At 43.1% G+C, this 17,773-nt stretch overlaps 1 protein-coding gene across 1 annotated transcript in view; it reads right to left on the reverse strand.

Moving 5' to 3' along the window:
• Positions 1-9,230, reverse strand: part of ift43 (intraflagellar transport 43 homolog (Chlamydomonas)) — a 34,350-nt gene extending 25,120 nt beyond the window's left edge. The window contains exons 1-3 of the mRNA XM_084143669.1: positions 9,144-9,230; positions 8,730-8,834; positions 1,865-1,935 (exon numbers count right to left, since the gene is read on the reverse strand). Coding sequence (XP_083999795.1) covers positions 1,865-1,935; positions 8,730-8,834; positions 9,144-9,188 — 221 coding nt within the window. The 5' untranslated portion in view covers positions 9,189-9,230. The remainder of the gene's footprint in view (positions 1-1,864; positions 1,936-8,729; positions 8,835-9,143) is intronic.
• Between the last annotated feature and the right edge of the window lie 8,543 nt (positions 9,231-17,773).

The following is a 17,773-nucleotide window of genomic DNA, read 5'->3' on the forward strand; positions in this document are numbered from 1 at the left end:
CAGGCGACTGTTACATACCTTGGAAAGGTAGTTGGGCAGGGTGAAGTCCGTCCTCTTCGGGCTAAAGTGGTAGCTATTGATGCTTTTCCACCACCAACTACTAAAAAGGAACTGATGCGTTTCTTGGGAATGATTGGGTATTATCGTGGTTTTTGTAGGAACTTCTCTACTGTGGTCGCTCCTTTGACAGATTTGCTGGAAGCTAAGGCTGTTTACGTATGGTCTTCTCGTTGTCAACAGGCTTTTGAAGATGCAAAGAGGTTGCTTACCTCAACTCCGGTGCTGGCTGCTCCTGACGACCCTCCCACTCTGTCTGCCGTATTCTCTCTCTTTGCTCTTGTTTCCTTATTAGGATGCCGGTGGGCGGAGTTGGGAGGGTCGTCAGCTACATGGGAAACACCTGGGCTTGGGTGTGTCCCAGGATAAATGGACCTCTTCCACATTCATTGAGGAGACTCTCTCCATGCAGACACCTTGATTGATTTTTGTTGTGGTATTTTTGTGGCTTTTTGGTTGTTTGCTTTGGCACCTTTCAACACCTTGCATTATTACATGTATGCATGCAAAACACTCACACTACTGATTACACACACCATTGTTAATTATACTTAGTTTACTTTAGTTAATAAATATATATTTTGGTATTCCTTGTCTCCACGTTGTCTCCCTTTTGTTACGAACTTTGAGCCGGTTCGTGAGAGTACAATATTGCAAGCTTGCCTTGCTGTTCATGAAAAAATATTTCAAAGTCAATCACTTGTCAATGTTCTTTATTGTAGTAAGTAACGTAACGTTAGCGTTAGAGATAGAACATATTTGCCATTGCAGGTACGTAGCAGTAGCTAACTCTTTTCTTGCTTATTGTGTAGTGGAGGATAAAAAGACCCGTATGCTATGGATGTGTAGCTATGTAGCCTACCTGTGTATGGACCCTAAAACGTTTGGTATAATTATTAGTTCAGAAGTGGTTTTAATTGTTCTAGAATGCTTCCACTAGTAATGACTGAGTAAAGGAAATGCAACTGTTACATGTCAAACTGCTATGGAATGAAAGTCCTGCTTCAGTACTACCCCATATTGAACCACAGCCAGAGGATGGGTACATTACGGCCACATTGTTGTTCTGCTGTTCTCAGTTGTTGCTCATATGGTAAGTAGTAAGTACGCATTTGTTGCATGAGAAATATAAGGAAAGCTGTTACTGCCGCCAGCACGGGCATTGTGAAAACACAAGGCTCGTCGCCAATGAATTGCGTGGTATCCGTTGGCAGTTTCTGATGTGTGCGAGTGATGTAGTGATGTCCCATTCCCTAATTTAGCTCTCCCTACCACTAGTGGCTCTGTTTGAATGCCACTCCCCCAACGAGGAACACTCGTAAATGAGCGTAAATGTGTTGTTTTACAGATACATTATTTTTTGTTCAAGACATTCCATGTGTCTGTGGTAGGAAATATTAATACATGTGCCTTTAAGGGTGAGCATGCATTGGTTAGACAGCCATCGTAAGAGGTAATAAAGTGGCCTAACCCCTGTGATGAAGTGGATAGCTGACTAACAGTGCCCTCCTGTGGCTGATACATGAACCATGTCATTTACCGCCTCCCGCTCAGCTGAAGAGAATTTGTGGGGTTCACTGCTCAGATAGGCTCCCTGGAACGTTGTTGATTCAGAGCCCAAAGTGGAAAGAATATGCATTGATAAATAAATAACCTATTCTCTGTCTCAGCATGAGAGATCACTAGTAACAAAAGAACATTGCTCCCAATCTCAAACCCATGCCAGAGACACGCATTTTGGAGACTCTGTGAGGTGGAGTTACCTAGACTAGAGACTGGAGGTGAGTAGAGAGAAGGAGATACTCACTTGGCTGATCCAGATCCAGAAGTCTCCTCAGCCCAGCCGCCCTGCCTGCGAGCTGGTTTAGGAGGGGGTCCCTGAGGTGAGAGAGATCCTTAATGACAGGCATAACAGACAACTCCTTTAAACTATTAGGCTAAACTCTACACTTAGGTTGAAAACATACAGAAGGAGGAAAATTGGAATTTGAGTCCAAAATAGCAAAATATTGCTTTCTGTCAAGCTTAAATCAGGTAAATAAATAAAAGTAAAAGCATACTTCCAAAACTGAGCAGACCCTAATACATTTTGAGACGACTCAACAGAGGGCCGGCCCTCTTATCTTTAAAAACATAAACCACTCCTGGAACTGTATTCTTGAGGTGTAGGCTATTACAACAGACCAAGTAACCCTTGGTATCCCATATAACTGGGGAGAGCCTATATTATCTCATAGAGCTCTTATTAAATTACTAGAGGGGCTATGTCATAAACCCTAAAAGTTCCAGAATGGGTGAAAATGGCAGACATATTGGTCAGGGTGAAATTCACACCAGTCTAATTGACCCTTCGCTAAGCCCCACCCCAGGATTTTGGACAATCAATCGCAGCACTCCAATGGATAGCAACTGTTTTCGAGTCCGACACCTTGGACAAGCTCATGTTTGAAACACATGAAAGCCAGTGAGGGCAGTGGGAAAAACTGAGTTTTCTTTAAATAATAAATTGTTTAAATGGCTAAATCATTTTACAGTGCACCAGGGGTACTTGCCACTGTGATTCCTGAAATGCAGTCTATTTTTCTAATCGGAAATTATACTTTTGTTACATTGTTTGCTAGTTGGAGTATTTTTGTAATCCGAAATTATATACTTTTGTTACATTGTTTGCTAGCTCAACTGGTTAGCTAGCTAGCTCTCAGTCTCATTCATTGACCACCAAATGTTGATAACGCTAGCTAGCTAGCCCCTTAATATAACATGTTTTCTTGAAATGTATGTTAGCTTAGCTAAATCGGCTATATTAGGAATATAACTCTGTCAACATCAGCAAACGATTAGCTCCAAAAGTGGTTTGTAGCTTTGACTGCGTGCACAGTGTATTCAGAGCCATTAAGTGGCTAGCCACACTACCAACATCATTTTACCTGGTTCCTGTGAAGCAATTGTAATGACAGTCCACCACAACATACCCAATATGTTCCTGATTAGCCAGGGGTAGTCTGGTATTCATTTCATAGTGTATTAAAAACACAGTTTGATATAATTGTGAGGGGATTTCGCCAGTGGTTAGAAGGGGGAATGGGCTTCCCGGAAATGTTTTGTCCAAGGTTGCAACAGTAACCAAGGTGGGTGGGGCTTAGCGAAGGGTCAATTGGAATAAATGGCAGTAGAGGCGTAATCTGATTTTGTGCAGGAAAATAAAAGCAAGAAATTGTGTAATAGAATTATTGTCAACCTAAAATACTGTCATACAATTATAAATAGTTTATACGGGTTTTATACACATTTTCTGTATAAATAGCCTCTAACTATATGTGAACAGGCCATAAATGTCAACATTTTTGTTTTCTTGTAAAGCTATGAGTACTATTATACGATATAATATCAGTACTTGTTGCATTTACAACTTTTCTTAGTCCTATCATCAACTGATTACAGCCAGCGATTGACTGCATTGTTTGAATGGAATGTTGGCATATTGGCAGTTCATTTGAAAACTTAATGGAACCATTCCTCTAAAACTGGCTGGCTAGCTAGCTAACAAACATTCTTCAAAGTCATTATTTTATACAATATCTTATCACAGCACTGGCAAACCATGGTTGACCAATTCCCTGACCAAAATGGCTGACCTTTATACCATCATAAGAAGGTTCATGGCCATTCTAGTTTTCTAATTCTATCATTCTAGTATTCTAATTCTGTTTTATCCACTCTTCTCTTCAGTGTTCTGTAATTTGTTTACTGCACTATACCATCCAAAGATAGCTGCACGTTTCTGGCAAAGATGACATGCCTTCTCACTAAGCACACATACAAAATACTTGCATGCACAACGTATTGCCATCTATATGCAAACCATTGTGTTGTTTATTATGGTTTTAACTCCTGTCCAATAACAGAGCCTGAACATATGGAGCAGAGTGTGGGAACTGCTACACAGAGGACTGCCCGGGCGGGCTTCAAGTCTGACCTAAAATAGCTTTACAGGAAAAATAATCCCCTCTCCCTCTCATTCTTTGATTCTGAAAATAGTACTGAAAATAGTGAATTGAATTTGTATTGTGGTCCTGAGACCGGGGCCCGGGGAGTTGGGGAGCAGCACTTGAATGAATGAATTCCTCAGAGCACACAAGGGTAGGCAGCAGACAAATGAATTAGGAAAAAAAGCACAACATTCTCATTACCAAATTGGGTCTGCAAAGGACATATTGGTCAGGAGGAATTTCTTACTTTCGACATGCCATGGCTGGTTCCTTCACCAAACCCATTTATAAATGAGAATGTCAGCGTCTAGAGAGGAAGGGGAGTCTGGCTGCTGGTATTAAGCTGGGAGGTTGAGGCTGAACAAGTCATTTTATGCAATTAGTAAAACATTTGATTTCAACAAGAACAAGGGAGGCTAAATTAATGACAAATGTGGCAACTTATCAATAAACTCTGCTTTTACAGTCTGCTACCAAAAAGAACACAGAGTGCTCTATGTAACTATGAATTCATGAGGGTAAATACTGTTGACAAAGACGATACAAAAGCAGTTGATCTTAGAAGATGAAGACCTATCTTTAGCTTATGATGAGTTATTTGAACATGAAAAATAACTACAAATAAACTCATTAACATACCAATGACGTAATGACATTTTTTCATCCTCACCCAAAGAGGGAGGTTGATTGAAGAAGTTAGTTACTTCCACAAGACTGTATGACCATATATGAACTTTACAGTCACAGTAGAATAGTGGCAGTGGAGTGTATTTAGGCAATTAGGTTGTCATACTGTTGTGAACAATTTGTGTAATAGACAGTGCTTGTGCCAAATAAAAATAGACGTGGCACAGCTTGGTGAGTGGGTGAAGTTGGGGTTTGTTACTACGCTGGAATTTGTGTGACTGGACCTTTACAAATAGTATTTGAGTACCCCTAGTCTAAGCAGTATGCCCTTGTGCTTGTCAAACTCAGACTAACAGCCCATGAATGCAGTTCAGCCTTTGTTTAAAAGGATGTCAAGAATGTAACCACTCAGTGGGTATTTATTTGAAAAACAGACCAGCGCTGATAAATAAACCTGACAGTCGCACGCCACCGGAGAAAATGCATTTCATGTGCATGGCAGGTCACTAGGGGCCCGAGAATTGTAATTCTAAATTAGGGAAATTGCCCTAATTTGGGAAGATTAGTGCAAAAGCATTGCTGGAATTCCTCATCAGGGAATGCTGGCTGTCTTACAATTTGCCACTACTAGGGACAAGTAAGACGTCCATACCATGAATGCCAATGCTGTGGAGTTGTGGTTGACTTTGTTATGTCATTTCCAATTTGACTTTGAAAGCAATTATGCCTGTAATCATTTTCTGTGTGACTGTGGGAGATGAGGGTCCAGGAGCAAGGGCAGGTATGAATTAGCATGGATTAGTACACAGCACTGAACAAAAATCAGACTAACTCAAAACTATCCTCTCTCTTCATAACAGCCAAAGTTATAGAACAGGCAACAATGTACCAAAATAACATCTATGGCGAGTTTCCACTGAGGATTTACTCTGGTGTTTTACCAAAAAGGCTCATGACTTTTCTGTTTGCATCTATGTGGACCGGCCCCCCGTGTCTCACTGGGCCATGGCTTCAGCGGACCTGCCCTGACTTGAGGCCAAGCCCAGGCGCTGGGTACTTTTCAGCCAGCGTTTACATAACAATGGCTAACTGTGAACTTTAACACCTTCTCACAAAGCAACTGCCGAATGATGCAGAGGTTGTTGATTCTGCTCGCTCCAAGTCTTTACTGTCACACTCCTGATGGAAACACAATTACAGTAGAGCAGGGTTCCCCAACTGGCAGCCCACGGGTGATTTTATTTGGCCCCCCAAGTTTTCTGAGCAAAACATTTTTTCTTGTAAAAACACCAGCAAACCAGCTCCAAGTGATTTTAATTTTGGAAATCTGTTCCAAAGTATTCCCACAAACCACACATTATAGAGATATAATTGACCGTATACAAATGTAAGCAAGGTTTGAAATGGTTATGTTTTAGTCAAATAATTATGATATCTGTCTGTGCTTCTTGCGGTCAATTTGCAGTCTACAAATTATTTGTAATTATGTTCCGGCCCCCTGACCATCCGCTCAAGAAAAAAATCGAACCGCGGCTGAATCAAGTTGATGATCCCCTGGTATGGGGGTAAGTCTCAATTGAAAAGCACCACTAGTTCCTATTCCTTCAATTTCATATCTTATGGAACTGGGTAGGTGGGCTTTGCCCCAAAAAAAGCCACTCAAGACCACCAGGTACGTAGGACAACTTTTAAGTCAAAGAAACTGCAGGATCAGGGGTGTAGTGCTGCCGGTGGACGGAGGAGTGGTGCTCCCTCACTTTTTTCAATTTGAGAATACACGGAGCTGGTAAAACTATTTCTGGAAAATGTATTCAAATAAATTCTAAATTATATTTAATTACCACTACAATTCTATGAAAAACAATAGATGGACAAACCAAATAAATATGTATAGCAGCCTAGAGGTAGGTAAATGGTGGTTTCTTCCCTGTCTTCTCTCTGGCGGTAGCGAGAATGATGAAGAATTATAGGCTATGTGCACTGCGGAGGCCCGTCAGAGGCTTGACCACTTTTGCCAATCAGAATGTTAAAAAAATTAAATAAACGGGCAAACTCCAAGGAACCGTTGTGCAGTGGAACCCAGAACGATATGTGACCACTTGGTTACGGCGACACCGTTATGCAGAGGACACCCAAACCAGAGTGGCCACTGCAAACCCAAGGAGCCTGACCCGCTCTGTAAGTTGCTGTAGCCCTGCTTGGGATATTTAGCCTACATTGGCTTTTGGTTGAGCCGCAGGGCCCGTTCTAGCTTGGTATGTCAGGGTGGGCAATTGGAAATGTGAACTGGGCCAAGTTGGAGGTAATAATGCATTTAGTTTAACGTTTATTGTGATGTATGAATACACCACACTAAAATATTGATTTTATGGCCTGTTTTAAAACAAATGACCTACTATTCTACGTAGTGATGATTTATGTTCACTACTTCTATGAATTGATAGTTCCCCTCTCTGTTTTCTTTTACTCTATAATAGGGTATATTGTAACCATGTGTTCAAGCTAATCAAATCAAAGTGTATTTATGATACAGCGTATAAGCTACACAATACAATGAAATACCTACTCGCAATAAAGCTCTCTTCGCAAACAGTGCAATGATATTAAGCTATATGTATTTGTATTTACATTAGGCTATAGCCTACAAGTAGCTATACCACGTAGCCGTTGGCCTATTAGGCTATAGGCCTACTGCTAATTATTGTTTTTTCCTGAACTGGCCGAATGGCAGAGCTATCCTTCAGCACCACAAGTTGGTTCAACTTCTTTAGCATCATTGCGCGATCCTGGCGCTGTCCTTTCAGCACCACGAAGGGCGCTCCAATCGCTTAAAATGACATCTCATCAAGATCTGTTGCCTACGCCTAATAGTCATACTCATCACTTATTATTATTATTACAAATAGAATATTATCACTTCTCACAATGGTGATTGTTTAGTAAATCAAAGCTGATTCAATGTCTTGCAAGATCACATAATAATGATTAATTTGCGTTTCACATAACAGAACCGAATATAATACCATAGCATAGTAGGCCTATAACATTACTGTAAACAATAAAAACACTTTTAGGATGGTTAGCTGAAGCTGAATGGTAAAAAGAAAAGATAATACGCCAAAACTCAACAGAGCGTGCCAATAGGCAGGATATATGTTTTGATTGAAACTAAATACAAGAAGGGCTAATTGTTTGTTAACACCACCTGCTCTAATTCGCTCACGAAACAGTAATTCAAAAATATCTAAATGCATATTCCCATGAAACTGATTGAGCTCAATCAAATTATTGGCATGGAGATGCAGTTTGGACGTTTCACCGGTAAAACGTGAAGAATGATCATTCAGGATTTTTTTATTTAGACAATATGTGTGGGCATAGGCAGACGTTGCAATTGGAGGATCCATTTTATGCATATTCTATAATGACAGGCTATTCAATTGGCTACATCTGTCGGTACAAACTTTGAGGAAATTATGACATCACTTACTTTTTTTTTGCGCTCCCTCGCCTAAAAAAACAATAACACTACACCACTGTGCAGGATCCACTTCAAAATAATTTTACATAAAAGTAGCAGCATCCAAAGGAACAACTGTACTGTAATATGCCTACATCTATAAAGCAGAATAGAGCAGTGCATCCCTTGAACACAAAATGAAGTAACTTTATACCACAGTGTGAGGTACTCAATGATAGCTGAGTTAGTATGTAGAATGTCTACATTCAAATCATATGTAATGTGTATGGATTTGAGGATACTGTAGTCTTTACTGTACAATCTATGAGGGTACAGTATATGTTATTGTGGTATAAAGTTACTCTGTAGGGTTAGAAAAGGAATACTGCCAAGCCATGCCATATCATTACTTAAGCGCCCTCATACAATACCTCTTCCTCTTCCTTGGTTCATGCATAAGAAATGATTCACATGTATTTAGGTGGAGTGTATGCAGTGAAGTTAATGGCCATGACAAGTAATATATGATATTTGGTTTTAGGTAAATAAAAAGGCATTACAAGCAGCACTGATAGTCAATCATAAATCATAGCTACCTCTCCCATCGACGTAGAAGAAGAGGATTTTCTGACGTGTCGAGACTCTTCCAGTGATGACGTTTGCTCTGCAGCCTGGCGAGCCCGTCGACCTAACTTTGCAACCTGAGCGAATATCATAATTCGAGTCGCTAAAAGTTATCTTAAAATGACACGAACACGGTCGTAACTCTAAAGCATTCGTTAAAGATTGACTTTTTTATCACACAATTGCTGTAAAACGGTGTTAAGGTAGCTGGATGGCAATGCTAAGGTTAGCTAGCTAACGTTAGCTAGCTGCCTGGAAAGGCTGCCTTGACAAGAGAGAAACCACAATTCAAGTTCAAGGTTTGCCATGACATTCTAAACATTGCTAACGTTACTTCTTCTGTAAAGACTCTGTTTGTGTACAAGTTGAAATCGTAAATCACTTACATTCTTTACAACTCCACTGTCTCCGAGTTGAAGATTATCGTCCATTTTCCCTTGCGTTTACAGATGGAGTTCCTTCCTGGAGACCAGGAGCGTCACACCGCGACCATCTCCATGGTGACACCAATAAGGGGGAGTGGCGTAAGTGGTCCACGCTCGAGTAGTAGGGAGCTAGAGCCAAACCTTTCAAAAACTCTGGTCTGGTAGATGCAGAGGATACCCATTATTGGGTAGAAGTGGCCAATAGACACAGACACATCAGACAGATTATCAAAAGAGGTTGGTTGTTATTATATTGATGAATTTATATACCAGTATGGGCAAGTTTCTGATAAAGGCAGGCTACTATTGTTGGACCTAGTTTGTCTGTAACATCAAAGAAAAAGGGAAATAGTTGCTATGAAAAAGGGGTAATACCCTGTTAAAACATGTATTTAGAACTATGGTTTAAGTAATAATAATATGTGGATGTATATTTTTATATACCCTGTATACATTTAATCAAATCTGTTTTACTACAGCCTTCGCTGTTTGGCCTATGTTGGTTAAATTATTATGTACTGTTACTTTAAATATGTTGGGATAGTGTATGTTCATGTGAAGGGTGTGTGCCTGTTTGGGCCAATCAAGTTGGACAATGGGTGGTGTACAGAGTTTTTTTTTTTTTAATTCATTGATACTGAGGAGAGAAAAAAGGGGAGAGATGCTCTTGTGAGGTGGGAAAACATTTTGTGTACTAAAAATAGTTTTTTCCGAATTGGTTTTAACTGCACCCTACTTTACTTAGCTTAACAAAATAAGATTTCTAGTTTAATATTTTAGCGATTGAGTCGTCTCAATTCGCTTGCTGCTGGCTGGATTGACGAAGGTTCCAGTCACTTTGGGAGCTAGCTTGGGTTCGTTAGATCGGGAGCTGGAGAGGACGGTTTGATTTGAGGGCTTTGTTGAAGCTGGACATGGTTTTTCGGATGCATGCAGGGCACTTTCTGCCAATTTGATTATAAATAGGCAGCGGCCTTGGAACTGTTAGTTTCAAGGGGTTTCTACGAAACCGTGAGTAACTGTGGGGTTAGCCTAATGTTTTTTTGAGCTCCAACGGCGCCAACAAACATTTTCAGTTTATCTCCCGGGTTTAGGTTTAGGCTATCTTAAAATTGTATTGTATCATGTGTATTGCAGATTGTTTGCAAGTGTATCATTCATCATTCATTATTTCTCATTCTCTGTAGGTAAGAACCCTGGTCTCTTTGGTTTTTCCCTAGCAAGTTAAGTTATACCAGGTTTATTATGTACTGAGAGGTCCTTTTCACCATACTTACTGTATTGATTTATCTGAGCCTTTGGTGAGCGGGTTACATTTTGGGGGCTCGTCCGGGATATTATTTTATTTGTTTTCCTTGAATGATAAGCTTTTACGCTGAGTCACTGTACTAAGCTGCTTGTTGTTTTGCTGTGTTTTTCTAATCCTCCCTGCTTAATTAAGTATGCAACATGGAGGTTGATGAGATTGTAGCTTGGTGCACTGTGCAGAAGGTAGCTACACACAATGCTGTTGTACTGAGTAATGTTTCTGTTGAAGTAACAGATGAAGAACTGAATGAAGCCCTCAGTCATGTCAAACCTTTTGGGAAGGTTTTGGTGGGCAATCGATGCTTGTATGCATCTGGTAAAAAGCGCTATGTCTTGGTTGAGATGTCACAGGATGGTACCAGATGTTGTAGGGATACCTGGAGATGTTGGTCCCTGGCCTGTGCATGTCATTGTTGCATCTCCTGCTGAGGGTGAAGATTTTCAGTCTAAGCTGCTGTCATTTCTGAGGAATGAAGGGAAGACTGTTGCAGATGTTACAGGTCTGATAAGTCCCTCCCCTTCTGTTGATCTAGACACTGCGTTGGTTAGTGCCATTAGTTCATTGGTGGAGCAACGTCACTGTGCACCTACTGAGATGCAAGGTTACCGCAAGCTACGCATGTTCTCTGGTGTGAAGCCTACTCCCAGTGGAGAAGAGGAGTATGATACTTGGGCTGAGCAGATCTGCTGGATGAATGGCAATGTAGTGATTAATGTGAAGAAGCAGAGAATAGTTGAAAGTCTAAAAGGTTCTGCTGCTGATATTGTGAGGTTTTTGAAGATTGGAAATCCCACAACTACTGCTACTGCATCTGATCTGATGGCAAGGTTCAGAAACACGTTCCAGAATGAGGGAGAGAAACGTTCTGCATATCTGCTGAGATTGAACAAACTGCTGCACAGTGTGTTTCACAAAGGTGGAATTGAACTGTCTGAGAAGAATATAAACAAATTGAACAGGTTGTGAGAGGTGCACTGTTACATGACATGGTTGCTCTTCGCATACGGATGACCTACAAGCTGCGTGATCCACCTACCTTCTCTGAGCTGCTTCACGAGGTAAGGGAGGAGGAAGATATGATTCAAGACAGGACTGTTCCCACAAGTGTTCAGCTGTCACTCCAGTTGTTGCTGCACCCACAGAAGTCAGCAGTGACATGGAGCTGCTGAGTAAAGAACTGAATGGTTTGTAAACTGAGATGACTCGTCTTAGGTCTGCTGCTGTCACCACAGGTAAGCCTGACATGCTCACTCGGAAGACAGATTCCGCATTCAAAGTCAGAAGGAAGAACGCTGATCCATCTCAAAGTCCCACTAAGGATGAAGGCCGACCTGGTATCTTCTGCTATAAATGTGGAGAGGATGGACACTTCAAACGAAACTGTGAGGGCGAAGAAAATCTGAGGAAAGTCAACAAGCGTCTCATTAGCCAGAAACGGTAAATGGGAAACTACAGCGGGACCCAGTAAAGGAGCGGCCTGACGTCCTGGTGAAGATAAGTTCCACCAAGTGCAACAAGAAATGAGAATAAGCAAAAGACAAACTACCTACCGGCTTAGTGGGCCCTAGTGCTTTTGTTCCCGTACAGATTGAAGGCATCTAAAGCTTTACTAGATAGCGGGTCTCAGATTACCCTACTCTACAGATCCTTTTACAACAAGTACTTGACACTGCCATTAAAGCCCATTGAACACTTGGGGATTTGGATCCTTAGCTCAGAGCAATACCCCTATTATGGCTATTTGTCGTTGAAGTTGGAGTTTTCAGGATCAGTAGTAGGTATAGCGGAGACCATGGAAGCACTTGTGTTGGTTTGTCCAGACCCGGCCATGAAAGGTGAAGTCTCTATCCTGGTTGGTACAAACACTTCTGTGGTGAAAAGGCTGATGATGGCCTGCGAAGAGAAAGGAGGTGAAGGCTTCCTGAGCACACTAGGAGTTCATCCTTCTATCAAAGAGGCTTATGAGAAGATCCCAACTGATGTTGATGACCGGAAAAGAGGACCGTATGGTTTTCACAGACAAAACCTGTAACATTGCCCCCTGGTGGACTAGCAAGAGTCACCGGGATTCCGAAGTTTCCTGGATCACCTTGTGCTCAGACCATTTTGGTAGATAGGCCTGAAGAATCCCAGTGTCCAGAAAATTCCCGGTTTCCAGTGAAACTTCTTGTGAGACATGAAATTCAGACGTCTACAGCTGTGTCGTCTAGAAGAACAACAGTTACAGTCAGGAATGTACCGTCATGGGAGATAACCTTAATACGTGGCATGCCCATTGCTTACCTGTTTCCTGTAGATGTAGCTCCTGTTCCTGCTGGCCCTGAGGGGAGTAAGCACAACTTACCTGAGAAGCTGATTTCTTCTTCATTCAACTTCGGTGACTCACCTTTATCTGAAGAATGGAAGAGGAGGTAAACTGACAAGATGGAACAAAAATACGTTTTCTCAACTCTTGAGTTTGATGTTGGTTGTTTCAAGAGTACTCGCCATAACATCCGAGTCAATGATGATACACCGTTTAGGGAGAGGTCTCGACGGCTGTTCCCAGCGGATGTGGAAGATGTAAGGAAACATCTGAAAGATGCTGAAATCATCTCTCCGTCGAGAAGCCCCTATGTGTCGCCGATTGTAGTAGTGAGGAAGAAGAACGGAAACATACGGATGTGTGTGGACTACAGAACGCTCAACAGACGTACAGTTCCTGACCAATACACAGTTCCACGAATTGAAGATGCCCTGACCAGTTTGAATGGAAGCAAATGGTTCAGTGTGTTGGATCTCAGAAGTGGATATTATCAAATTCCGATGAGTGAAGTTGACAAAGAGAGAAGACTGCTTTCATATGTCCGGCTGGATTCTATCAGTTTGAGAGGATGCGGCAGTGTGTGTCAGGAGCACCAGCAACTTTTCAATGTGTTATGTATCAGACCGTTGGAGACATGAACCTGCTCGAAGTTCTAGTGTACTTAGACAATCTGATAGTGTTCGGAAAAACACTGGAAGAACATGAAGAGAGGCTTCACAAAGTGTTGGATCGATTGAAAGAAGAAGGACTGAAGTTGTCTTTGGTCAAGTGTCAATTCTGCCGAACGTCAGTTAACTATGTTGGACACATAGTATCCCAGGATGGAGTGGCTACAGATCCATCGAAGATCGAAGCAGTAACCACATGGCCGAGATCAGACACTGTGTCTGCTCTCCGTTCTTTTCTTGGATTCCGTGGGTATTATAGACGATTTGTGAAAGACTACTGAAAAGTGAATAACCCTTTGAATCAACTCCTGCATGGTTCGTTTCCCTCAGCGAAGAAGGGAAGAAAGACCAACAAAAAAACAGACAAAGTGTAGGCCTACTTCAAGCCCCCAACCCTTCGGATCTAGGTGGGATGAGAAATGTGAAATGGCCTTAGAGAAACTGAAGGAAACCCTCACTAAAGCCCCGGTGCTGGCTTTTGCAAACCCTCAAAAGCCATACGTACTACATGTTGATGCAAGTGGTGAAGGGTTAGGTGGAGTATTGTACCAAGAAGACAAGGATCAACATCTTCGTCCAGTTGCATTCGTCAGTCGAAGTTTATCCCCGTCTGAGTGCAATTACCCTGCTCATAAGTTAGAATATCTAGCATTAAAGTGGGCTGTCGTTGACAAACTGCACGATTACCTGTACGGAGCAAAGTTCGAGGTGAGTACAGACAACAATACGCTGACATACAGTACCAGTCAAAAGTTCGGACACAACTACTCATTCCAGGGTTTTTCTTTATTTTTACAATTTTCTACATTGTAGAATAATTGTGAAGACTTAAAAACTATGAAATAACACATATGGAATCATGTAGTAAACAAAAAAGTGTTAAACAAATAAAAATATATTTTATATTTGAGATTCTTCAAATATTCACCCTTTGCCTTGATGACAGCTTTGTACACTCTTGGCATTCTCTCAACCAGCTTCACCTGGAATGCTTTTCCAACCGTCTTAAAGGAGTTCCCACATATGCTGAGCACTTGTGCTGCTTTTCCTTCACTCTGCGGTCCAACTCATCCCAAACCATCTCAATTGGGTTGAGGTCAGGTGATTGTGGAGGCCAGGTCATCTGATGCAGCACTCCATCACTCTCCTTGTTCAAATAGCCCTTACACAGCCTGGAGGTGTGTTTTGGGTAATTGTCCTGTTGAAAAAAAAAATAATGTCCCACTAAGTGCAAACCAGATGGTATGGCATATTGCCTTGAATTCTAAATAAATCACAGACAGTGTCACCAGCAAAGCACCCCCACACCATCACACCACCTCCTCCATGCTTCACGGTGGGAACCACAAAGACACAGCGGTTGGAACCAAAAATCACACATTTGGACTCATCAGACCAAAGGACAGATTTCCACCGGTCTAATGTCCATTGCTCGTGTTTCTTGGCCCAAGTAAGTCTCTTCTTATTATTGGTGTCCTTTAGTAGTGGTTTCTTTTTAGCAATTCGACCATGAAGGCCTGATTCACGCAGCCTCCTCTGAACAGTTGATGTTGATGTGCCTGTTACTTGAACTCTGTGAAGCATTTATTTGGGCTGCAATCTGAGGTGCAGTTAACTCTAGTGAACTTATCCTCTCCAGCAGAGGTAACTCTGGGTCTTCCTTTCCTGTGGTGGTCCTTATGAGAGCCAGTTTCATCATAGCACTTGATGGTTTTTGCGACTGCACTTGAAGAAACGTTCAAAGTTCTTGAAATGTTCTGGATTGACTGACCTTCATGTCTTAAAGTAATGATGTCTGTCATTTCTCTTTGCTTATTTGAGCTGTTCTTGCCATAATATAGACTTGGTATTTTACCAGATAGGGGTATCTTCTGTATACCACCTCTACCTTGTCACAGCACAACTGATTGGCTCAAACGCATTAAGAAGGAAAGAAATTCCACAAATTAACTTTTAACATGGCACACCTGTTAATTGAAATGCATTCCAGGTGACTACCTCATGAAGCTGGTTGAGAGAATGCCAAGAGTGTGCATAGCTGTCATCATGGCAAAGGGTGGCTATTTGAAGAATCTCAAATATAAAATATATTTAACACTTTTTTGGTTACTACATGATTCCATATGTGTTATTTCAGAGTTTTGATGTCTTCAATAATATTCTACAATGAAGAAAATTGTAGAAACAAAGAAAAACCCTGGAATGAGTAGGTGTGTCCAAACTTTTGACTGGTACTGTATGTCTTGACCTCAGCAAAACTGGATGCTACTGGTCATCGTTGGCTTGCTGCATTGTCTACCTATCACTTTAGTCTTAAGTACAGGCCGGGAAAACAGAACATTGATGCTGACTCCCTATCCCGTCGTCCGCATGAGAAATCTGAAATGAAACCAGATTGAAGAAACATTCCTGCATCAGGTGTGAGAGCCATGTGCCAGATGTCCGCTGTGATCAGACTGACTCATCGATCATCTCAAGACAGAGTGATTGACCAATTAGGTGCTTCTATGCATGCCGTTCCTCAATTATACTGCAACCTGACTAAGTTGAGTGCTCATCAGCTGCCAAGGTTGAGTCCATCTGAGCTGTCAGCTGCTCAACAAGAAGATCCCTGCATTGGTGAGGTGTGGTCTGCTCTAGCAAAGGGTGATGTCACAAGAGTAATGAAGATGGGACATCCAGCAATCTCTCTACTCCTGAGAGAATGGGAGAAATTAAAGATTGAAGACTGAGTGCTATACAGGATTACCAATCCTCCGCATAGACCTTGTTGCACTCAGCTACTTCTTACAGAGATGTTTAGAGAAGTGGTGTTGAAGTCACTACACGATGACTCAGGTCATCTGGGATTTGACAAGACTTATGGATTAGTAAGAGACCGTTTCTACTGGCCATGTATGAAACCGGAGGTCGAAGACTACTGCAAGTTCTGTGTTCGCTGTATCCAGATAAAGACTCTACCCAAGAGAGTTGCTCCTTTGTCTCATATACATAGTGATGGACCTTTGGATCTTGTCTGCATGGATTTCCTGTCCATTGAACCAGATTCCAGTAACACAGCGAATATTTTTGTCACGATCGTTAACGGATGAGACGGACCAAGGCGGAGCGTGATAAGCGTACATATTTATTAAAGTACTTAACACGAACAAAACAACAAACAAACGATACGTGAAGTCCAAGGTCGACTAATAACATACCTAATACGGAACAAGATCCCACAACTGACTGGTGCCAAAAGGCTGCCTAAGTATGGTCCCCAATCAGAGACAACGAGCTACAGCTGCCTCTGATTGGGAACCACCCTGGCCAACATAGATCTAAACGATCTAGAAACTAAACATAGAAATAAACACAACACGAAATATACACACCCTGACTCAACAAATAACCGTCCCCTGAGTCAGGGCGTGACAGTACCCCCCCCCCCCCCCCCAAAGGTGCGGACTCCGACCGCGCCACATAAACCTAACAGGGTAGGGGCCGGGTGGGCATTCCGCCTCGGAGGCGGATCCAGCTCCGGGTGTAACCACCACTTACTCTCCACCTCCCCGTTGCTCCCCTGGTCTGGTCTGGACCTTGGCGCGCTGCTTCCTCTCTCCTTCCTCCCACGAAGTACCACGCCCTGTCTGGACCCTGGTGTGGGAGACCCCGAACCTGGAGAGGGGCTGACGTCTGGGTCTGGACTGGAACCGCAGACTGGAGCTGGACCCGACGACGGTGGATCGAACTGCTCTGGCTCCGGGGTGGAGCCGCTGACCGGAACTGGATCAGGCACCGGTGGAGCGGACTGCTCTGGCTCCGGAGTGGAGCCGCTGACCGGAACTGGATCAGGCACCGGTGGAGCGGACTGCTCTGGCTCCGGAGTGGAGCCGCTGACCGGAGCTGGACTGGACCCCGGTGGAGCGGATTGCTCTGGCTCCGGAGTGGAGCAGCTGACCGGTGCCGGACCAGGCACCGGTGGAACAGGCACGGGCCGTGCCGGACTGGACACACGCACCACTGGCTTGGTGCGGGGAGCAGGAACGGGCCGGACTGGGCTGACGACGCGCACCCCTGGCTTGGTGCGGGGAGCAGGAACGGGCTGGCCTGGGCTGACAACGCGCACCACTGGCTTGGTGTGGGGAGCAGGAACGGGCCGTACCGGACTGGCGACGCGCACCACTGGCCTGGTGCGGGGAGCAGGAACGGGCCGGACTGGGCTGACGACGCACACCACTGGCTTGGTGCGGGGAGCAGGAACGGGCCGTACCGGACTGGCGACGCGCACCACTGGCCTGGTGCGGGGAGCAGGAACAGGCCGGGCCGG

Source organism: Coregonus lavaretus, assembly GCF_964263955.1.
Source record: "Coregonus lavaretus genome assembly, chromosome: 27".
Lineage (NCBI taxonomy): Eukaryota > Metazoa > Chordata > Actinopteri > Salmoniformes > Salmonidae > Coregonus > Coregonus lavaretus.